We start from the raw sequence: 10171 nt of genomic DNA, 5'->3' as shown, positions 1-10171 counted from the left end.
CTCCAGACTCTTAATTATATATAGATACGCAAAATTTCAAGAAGATTGGTTCAGCAGATAACACATTAAGAGAAAACAAACAAAAAAAAATTCTTTCGCATTTAATATATTAATTAGTTGGGATTAATATGATACAGTCCGTGGTTATACAAAACAACTTTCAATCACATGTTGGAAATGAAGTATTGTTTCATTTAAACCATTTTTGCTTTCACATCCCTCATCCCTTTTATAAAGTTACAATCAGCCTTCTCAACACACAATCTACTTGTACGTATTTCAAAACTTGTTACATTAACATTTTTGTAAAAACATTTAATTACTGGATATTTCGCCATAAAACGCCCGCTACGCCATTACTTAGCCCGTGTGATACGGGTCGTAAGGCCGTGCTACGAAAGTTGAAGAGCTACAAATTATTGTAGACCTTAAAAAATTGCGCACGAGCAATGGTATGTAAGAAAAGATATATTAAAACATAATTTCTGTTGTCAGTCAGTTTTATAATAAAACAAGTTTTGTCTTTATCAAAAGTACTGTTCGCTACATTATGCAAAAAAAGTCTTTATGAATGAAAATATTGAAAAGTTTTCTAATTACAAATCAGTCTACAATAAAACAGAACTACTGTAAATTAATTATGATTTAATTATATCCATTCAACCGGATTACGACAAGCCAAAGGTAGTTTAAGCCAAAAGCATTGTAAAGTCACCCAAATTATCAGAAAATATTACATTTTGAACACAATTTTATCAAGTTGTTGATAAAATTCTGGTTTGAAAACATAATATCTTCATTACTTCGTTTTGCCTGAATGGGTTTAATAAATTTATTTTTAAAATAGGTAAGTATTCCAGTCGCTATACTTATGTAAGTTTTTTATATACCATCTTGACATTTATGGCGCCTTTAAAACCACTTAACAAAATAACATATAAGTACAAACCGGACAACAATGGGTAATGGCACAGTTACCAATAACTTACTTCATACAATTTCGCATGATACGAAACAAATAAATAATCTAATAAGTGTATATTTACAGCTTCAAATAAGCTACACTCTTAAAAGTAACTTCGTAACCTAACTACATAGTAAGCTTGTAAAAATTGCACACATCGCTTTGGTATACGTACATACATAACTACATATTTACAAACTAGACCGAATCGTTAAATTTATTGCCCGAAGTTTCGAAACGAACCTTGATCAATAGGAAAACACCGGCACGGCACACGGCGGGAACAGAGCGTACGTTAACCTTCCATCGCACACGGGGTTTCAATCGAACCAGTCCCACAGATGTCTGTAGAGGCCGTGCGTGGCGTGTGCGGCGTCGGGTTGCGGCGACTAGGAGGCGCGCGCGGCGGCCAGCAGAGCGGGCGAGCGCGCCTCCTCGCGGCCGCGGGCCTCCTCTCAGAGCACGCGGTCCGAGACGCCCACGCCGCCCGCGTACTGGCACGCCGACAGCGGCGCCGACCCGGCCCGCGACACCGGCGACACGGCTCCATAGCCGCCCACGAACCCGGTGGAGTGCTGCTTCGCTTTTAACCTTAACGACGCTATAGACGAGGACATCGCGGGACACGGCTCCGTGCGGTACATGCTGTACGGGTTGGGAGGCGCGGTGTACGGACACGGCGCGACTCCGCCGCCGACGCCGGCCGAACTGCCCACGCCGGCCATCCCGCTGCCCCCCACCCCGCCCATCGACGTCGCGGTGTTGAAGCAGTTCACGGAACCCTGGTGATGACTCGCTGGAACTACGGACCCGAGCGGATTAACGGGCCACGGAAAACTTTTTGTGCCTAAAGGACTAGGCACCTTAGCTGCCCAGTTGTTGTATGGATATGATGAGTATAGCGCGTCGGTGTCGGGGAAGGGTTGCATCAACCCATTGAATTGCGTGCTGAAGCCATTTTTGAAGTCTGCTGCGGCCGCCGCAGCTGCATTCATAGCGTTACGTTCTCGTTTCCGCCATTTAGCTCTCCGATTTTTAAACCATACCTGCCAAAGAAAAATAAATATTAATAGAGGGCTTTTATTTTAGGACAAGATTACAATTGAAGATAAAAAGGGCAAGTGAGAAGGGAACCATTTATACGACATTACCTATGCTACCTTCGTACTCTATTAGGGCAAGAGGCAACTTCATGTAAGGGGCGCAACTAACTGCCGTGGACCGCCACAGCGAAATCTAGAAACTTTTAACGAGATTCAGAACGAGGACGCGACCTGCGTGTAGCTATTAACTTTACTCATTACAAAGTTGACAGAGCGGCGCGGTGTATTCGAGCCACGTAGTGTTAGCAAACGACTCCCCGCGCCCGCAGCCAACGACCCGTCTAATTGCGGCCGCGAAATGAAGATAAACGAGCATCGCGATTGGACGGGACGCGGGACTCGCCGCGAGCCCGCGGCCGAGCCCCGACTCGAGCCTCCGAATCGATGTTGTTATTTAGCGCAGGCGGAGGCGGACTGATGCCAGCGATAAGTTGCAGATAACGCGTACTGATGTATGGTGCGCGTCCGTCAGCGCGATCGATCGACGACACCTCGGCGATAAATTGCGCAATCCACGTAGCGAGCGCAATAAATATCTCCGGCGGCATATTTGTCTCACTCACAGTGGCGGGTTCACCCGGGCGAAACGGTAAATAATACCCTCTTTCCTCGGTTAAGTGAACATAAACGGTCGTTTCCACCCCATATACAAACGTTTATTTTTCGAAACATAAATTTCTCTAATTCACAAACTCGTGTTTCGTTCTCAGGTTAATATGCGATGAGAAACGTTTATCATATAAATAAATTTGGCAGAAATCGTAACGCTACTTATCATAAAAATAACTCAAACAATCAAGAAAAACAATGCCCTAATGAGGTAATCTCCATAGCAATCCGTAAACATATTGGAGCACGTCGCATAATAAAAAGTTTCATACCATACGTCGCTTCCCATGAAAACCGCGAACAGTGGGTGAAAATGCCTCCGCTGGGGCGTCCAATAATGACAATGATATTTATTTAGGTGCACATATGTGGAAATAATTTTCATTATTTGAATAGCGAGAGAAGGGTCGCGATATTGCGACGGGTTAATCTTTTAAATATATTATGGTCGTGCGCGCCCTACCGCGGGGAAGACTTCTTTTTAACGTTCTGAAATCGATAGCAATGTTTGTGAGATTTGTAAAGAGATATTTGATCTCTTTTTTTCTTGAATGTTACTGGCTGCAAAGTTATTTTAGCTAAATCACTTAAATTAGCTATATCACACATTATACGTGATGCATGCTGTTAAACAATAATTACTATATCTTTTTCTGGAGAGAAGCCGAGGTTGATCCTTTTTGACCATAATCCTGGACTGGGAGAGTCCGGTTTTTACACTAAACGACCCCCGTCTGACCTTAGCAACCTTTGCCTAACACATATTAGATCATGCAAAAAGCTGCACAAGAGGAATGCGCATACTCCCTTAGTTGCCTTTACGTTATTCATTGGAAAGAGATGAAGTGGTCGGCCGTAAAAGGCTGGAACCACACGACACTCGGGAAGTTATTTAAAAGGTGATTTGCCTGATTTTCTCAACCTATCAAGTGGAAATTGTATTTTGAAAATCTATCACAGACCTCAAATACGTAAAAATAATGAAGGATTCCCAGGAATCATAACATTTGATTATTTATCTATATTTATAATTATTATATAAGTTATTATTCTATCATTAAGCCACTCAGCTGAACGTAGCTTTTTAGTCTTTTCAAGACTGTTAGCGCTGTCTACCCCGCAAGGGATATAGGCGTGATCATATGTATGTATGTATGAATAAGTTTAATTTAACTAGATTTATAATTATTCATATTTACAGAACTTAATATTTTTATAGTTTACATTATTCCATCTCAACATGTAGGTACAGTACACAACATCCACTTTAATTATATGGCTTGTTTATCTTCTGCCATTGCCAGTCAATTGGACCATATCGAACAGAATACGTATAGCGCATTACAGATATCCCCTTTATTGTAACGGCTAGGTCGCAGCAAATACGATGATCTCTATATTGGAAATGTCTGGGTAGCTCGAAGTCACCGATTTGATTTTGACTTGATTATAGAAATGCCGTGTGGTTCCCGGCACCAATACAAAAAAGAATAGGACCACTCCATCTTTTTCCAATGAAAATGTCGTAAAAAGCGACTAAGGGTAGGATAGGCTTACAAACTTGGGATTCTTTTTTAGGCGATGGGTTAGCAACCTGTCACTATTTGAATCTCAATTCTATCAAGACTGTTGACTCTGTCTACCCCACAAAGGATATAGACGTGACCATATGTATGTACATATATATGTATTATAGGAATTAATCCTCTCAAATAAGACAATGGTTTTTTGTAGAATATGTCATGTTATTTGATTCGATTGATTAAAATATTTTTTATATATATTGCTAATAAATAATTTTTATTAATATATCGCAGTATGAAGTCGCCAACATAAATGTTAATCGCCAAATGTTATGCTTCAAAAAGGTAAATATTTCAATTTTATAAAAAGCGTGGTTTTTGAAAACTTATTTAAGTACCTATTTTAAAATTTAAAAGTACTGACTAAGTATCCCAAATTACTAGAATTTCAGTTTGAATTATTAGCCATTAAGTGTAATTAGTCTAACAGTTTTATTCAACAGGCCGTGAAAGGCGTTCAGCATTCTATTCGGACAAAAAGACAGTGCCTAGCGACTGGCCTGTATTTTCCATATTTTCGAATGAAGTGATCGATCAACTTATGACCGTTTGTTCACTATAAATTATATTAAAAACAGAAAAAAATACGTAATTTATAAATTGTTTAGTTCCTGTAAATCGTTTGCCCATGGCAACGTACCCAGAAGGCTGGTTGCATTTCGTATGTTCACTTAAATTACAAGCAGAGCCTAAGTTCGAATAATCAATCGTAAGTTTTCCTACATTACATATATGATCTTTGAACTACCATGATTACACCCAAAAGGAGCAATGGGTTAAGAGCAGAATTGCACAGCGAATGGGTTGGCACGTGACAAATTCGCGGGTAATCTTGATGGATGACGCGTCGGCCGGTTTCCAATAATGAAGCCATTTTACGGTCAGCAAGACCGCAGGGTCTCCAAATTGCCTTAAATTTAAATTAAACTGGAATCACAGTTTTATTAGTGTCATCAATCAAACAACGCTTTATCCGAACTGGTGCTTAGTTTGGACTAAATCAAGAACAGTTCGTATTGTCTAGTCTTAAAGTTTAGTTTCGTGTGGAGAGACACTATCCCAAAGTCAAATAAACACTCGCTCGTATAAATGGATAGAGAATATAAACTCGGAATTGACACGTGGCAGGGCTGACACTGCTCATTTTAGCGAAATGAGAAAAGGAATGGTAATTTTATGGAGCGGCGGAGAAAGTTTATAACTGATTTTACTATTCCGTGACTCATGTAGAGAAAAGGTCGCCACTGTGTCTACGAAAAATGTGACAATCTTAAAACCTGCCAAGTGTGTGTCGGTCGATGAGTAACTTGTATTTCCGAGTTGCCAATCACAATAAGCTACTTGTTTTGCACCGCTCCAGTGTTATGTAATTATAATGTTAAATATTTGTAATACGACATAATATTATTTTTCTTGGTGGTAATTTACTTCTCATTTCATTATAATTGGATTTTTTTTACAAAGAGTCATTAGGAAAAGAAATACTTTATGATCCACTCAATGTTTTAGAAAATCTATTAATTGACTCCAAGTTACAAAATGCAATATTTTTTTCATTTTAAGTATCACGAAGGTATAACATGAACCTTATTAATACAGCTTTATCCTTCCACAATTTTAATATTACTCTCCGCAGACTAAACATAAAATAATAACAATAAAAATAACAGTGGGCTTCATAAACGATTCCCTGTGTCATAACTGTCACATATCAGCCGCCGTGACAGCGTGGCGGGCGGCCGTCGACAACCCTATTCGGTTGGAGGTAGATTATATTAAATGCGCCCTGCGGAGACGCGGCGACTTGCTCCGCGGAACTCTTTGCTAATGACACCAAGTTTATGTACGACTAGCGCTCCACTACTGCTTCGCCCGAGGTACGCACATAGCCTATATCACCGGCAGATAATGTACCTTTTTTAACGGTGAAAGCATTTTTATGATCGGTTTAGTAGTTTCAAAGATTATGCCAAATAATCAAGGTGCGAACTTTACCTCTTCTAAATATTATTTATAAAAATAATATTATAAATAAATGTCGTTAACCTTTAGAAATCCATTAATAGTAGGTATGTAGAGGTTCTTGCATAGCTCCATTCATGCTGATATGCTTATTAGCCCATAGCCTTAAAGAAGAATTCCAAGCTTATAAGTTTACCTTAATTGACTTTTGCAATCTACATGATCAGCCAAGCAACACTCTGTTTTTCTTTTCTAAAGACAGCGTGAAATTCTTCTACTTACACGAGTAAAATTACAATACAAACTAAGAACTACGATATAAAATGATAGGACTACTTACTAAAATATAATAAACGTCTTCAATATCTTTGTAAAGTTATCTCTTCAAAGATATTTAAACCCGATCGGACACATGAAATCCGTTCTATCACAACTAGACTATGCTCCTATCAAAACACCACAGAATAAATACTAGATGTTTTACATTCATGCAAATACCGACTCTATTATTCATGTAATAGAGCTCTAATCTAAATAACATGGATATTTGGCATTTGAATCAGATGGATAAATCTGAAATTGAAGTGAACTAATGCGGAATCACTTGTTTACTGAAACAAGGTCTTAACCGGGATTTTATTAGGCTTTGCTTTGGGCCGAAGCCAATCAGTGTTATTTGATAATTGCATAACGTCTTCGTTTCACATCACTTTGTGATTTTACATCATGTTATGTATGAGGAGTTCAGCTGAGCTTATGACGACAGATTTTCATGTTTAATTTTGGACACTTCAAAATATGTTCTTTTCCATGATATTTATATTCTGAGTTTATTATCCGCATTAGTTTGATAGAGAGACGTATGATTTTTGCGTTAAATAAACATACATATGTCTTTATTCTTCACGCAGTAGACAGAACTAACCATCTTTAAAATACTGAAAGGCCACGTTCAGCTGTGTGGTTTTATTAATGACTTTAGCATAAATCCGTTTTTCAATATTGCTGTATAAACAAATGCGTTCTTCAAAATTTTTCGAACATCCATAGACCATGTTGGAAAAGTACTAAATTGTTTGAAATGCCGGTATACAAAAAGCACAGAAAAACAGCGGTTCGGGTGGCGTGGACGGTTACCACGTAAAATAAATAATGTCGTTTGTACAAACTCGCCCTGTCCGCGCCGAACGTTTTTTGCACCTAAAATATTAAAATGTTGTCCGTCCGTGTGTAGGTTTTGCAGGAAAATAAACGTGTAACCTTTATCAACGTCAGGGAAATTCGTTGTGGAAATGTTACCTACCTTTTACATATCTACGTCGTATGGCGATTAATAATAATAAAAAAAACATTAGGTAGTAAAAAAGTGTAAAAAGAATATAAAAAAACTACTAAAATAATACTTATTGTAACTGGAAATGTTAAATCAAAAATTTTTTAAGGGGGTGAAGCTGGCAGGTAACAAAATGAAAACTAACATCGGAAAGAATGTTACACCAAAAACACTCTCATTCACTATCAAATAAGCAAAGCGTCAGGAAAATAATTTATTTGTATCGATTTCGAGAGGCGGGCGCGAGATTCGCACCAAATGAAATGTGTCAAGAGCTGTTTCATGGTCGGTTGGAGTCGTTTCTCCGCCTAACGTACCGTGTCTCACAAAAACTATAGACATAAATAATGTTGTTGTATTTTCTGTTTATAAGAATTTTTTTTTAACTAGCATTCGTCCGAATGAAGAAATCGCCGAAAATCTTTTAAAGTTTAGTGAGAAAGAAAGTGATGTTAAGAGTACCGCTTCACATATTGTTAATTGATGAACTACTATTAAGCTCAATTTAAACTTGTGTATAAATGAAAATTGTATCTACATGAATACTGAACATGTATTAATTGATCTAGTTTACTCATTTACATTCCTAAAAGACGATTAAGGTAAGTAGAGAGATCAAGGCAAGCATTCAAGTTTCGTACATAAAATATTATTATTAGATTTCATGGAAAATAGTTGACAAGAGAATTAATAAGACGGGTACCTAGTAAAAAAGTTTCTAAGAGCCTGAACACCTTGGCCAGTAGTTATACCATCAACTTTATTATCACACCCTAATTTCGTCACAATTTTAACTATTTATTAGTCATCTTTTCTAGCAATTTGCGTAGTCAAATTAAGACTTAACTTCACGAAATTGATGTTTGATTTGACATTTATAATTTTCAGCTAAACGGTTGAAGGAGATAAAAGACCTCATATTTAACGGTCTAATTGAGATATGCAAGCAATGACCCTAATGAGACTGAAACAAAAATAATACTTTAAACCAAGGAGTTGTAATTTTTTGGAGATTGTATTTATTAGTTTAAAATAAACGATGATTGGGTATTTTTAGTGTCGTAGATTACAAGAGATGACTATAGTAATGGATAAGATTGGGTAAGTTACTTGTATACAAACAGAATCATATTAATTAATTGGATTTACGAATAGCAGGAACTTAGGTAGTTTTTAAACAATCAAAGTATAAAAAAATATAATTTGAAACTTTATAAAATAGTCAAATGAATACGTATATGTAATATAAGTAATGTAGAATAAATCCTTAATTGTATTTATTTAAAAGAAAACTTGGTATAATTCTCAGCTTCTTGGGCGGCAACAAAAATAATACGCAACGATTTATCGGCGCACGCGCACCCAGATTTATGCGAGTGCGAGCCGCCTAATCCCATGTCAGGGCTGCTAGGCTAAATTAATAAATATACTCATAAATTTAACTATAATAAAAAAAGTAAGTCGTGTTTTACGGCTGATACCGAAGAAAACATAGTAAAAGATAGTATTTATGTTTCTTTTTTGTGAAACCCAGTATTAGATTATTTATCCCTTTCTCACTTTTCATAGGATATGCAACCGAGAAATTTATTTTCAGGCACTTGACTCAAAGTTCAGAGTCCGTGACGTGCTGTCAATTTTTTACGATCGGCCACCCACTAGTCATCCGGGTTGGTGTGGTGATCCTTTAAATAATCTTGACTAGCACTAGTAGTTAAACATTTTTGTCCTTCAGTCGCTCCTTTCGATAGTGGATAGTGGACCACAAAGCAATTCTGTGGGTGCAATCGAGGACATAGAGAGAGAGGTGTCCGTCAGAAATTAAAAAAAAAATAGTTATCAATATAAATAGTTAAGTACGTGCTACTTATTTAAACAAAGCTTTCTTTGAACTTTTAAACTTATGATATTATTACGTAAATAAATTAAGTGAATGATGAAAAAGAGGGCAGAGGTAACCCTATATAATACTCTATCGAATGCTGTTACAAAAACACAGTATGCTACAAAATGCATGCATGTGAGCTGCGAGGCATATAAAGCCATATCGACCTCTTGATTTGAAACTGAAGACATGCATTTGCTTATATAGATAGGGATACTGAAAATTTGGCTTACGAGTAACCTATTTCGTTACTCGTTATTAAACAAAAGGCCCCGTAGCATTCTTCATAGATTTTTTTTAAACAAACTTTACCACAGTGAACAACTTAAAAATAAAATTTTACTTAATACTTTTAAAAAACATAAACATAAAAATTTCCAAAAAACCCAACAGTATTTTACGGAAAATTCTAAGCCCATTTTAAACAACTATTGAGAAACAAGAATTCGTCGAATACACATGTTTTTAAGATTATCTGATCAAGAACGGAATACCGAAGAAACCGAAAAGTATGCTCTGAATCCGGCCCTGTTGTAAATACACAGGGCCGGCGGCGACCGCAGAATCTAACGGGCCTTCCAAAACTATTGACAGTGAGTGTGGATGCGATCAAAATTAAGCTAGGGATTATGAAGAGACCGAAATAGACGGTTCAAATCCAGTAGGATTAAGGGATTCCGTGTTCCGTCCGACGGTACGGCACAAAAATATCGAAGATGCGCCGGATGAGAC

At 37.4% G+C, this 10171-nt stretch overlaps 1 protein-coding gene across 3 annotated transcripts in view; it reads right to left on the bottom strand.

Annotated features, from left to right (window-relative positions):
• Positions 1–215: 215 nt before the first annotated feature.
• Positions 216–10171, bottom strand: part of LOC106130928 (pituitary homeobox homolog Ptx1) — a 46256-nt gene continuing 36300 nt past the window's right edge. For all 3 annotated transcript variants that reach the window (XM_013329878.2, XM_013329876.2, XM_013329877.2), the window contains exon 5: positions 216–2010. In XM_013329878.2, coding sequence (XP_013185332.2) covers positions 1420–2010 — 591 coding nt within the window. In that variant the 3' untranslated portion in view covers positions 216–1419. The remainder of the gene's footprint in view (positions 2011–10171) is intronic.

This window comes from Amyelois transitella, chromosome 14, assembly GCF_032362555.1.
Source record: "Amyelois transitella isolate CPQ chromosome 14, ilAmyTran1.1, whole genome shotgun sequence".
Classification (NCBI taxonomy): Eukaryota; Metazoa; Arthropoda; class Insecta; order Lepidoptera; family Pyralidae; genus Amyelois; species Amyelois transitella.
The sequence above is the reverse complement of the archived record's forward strand: the minus strand, read 5'-3'. Positions and strand labels throughout refer to the sequence as shown.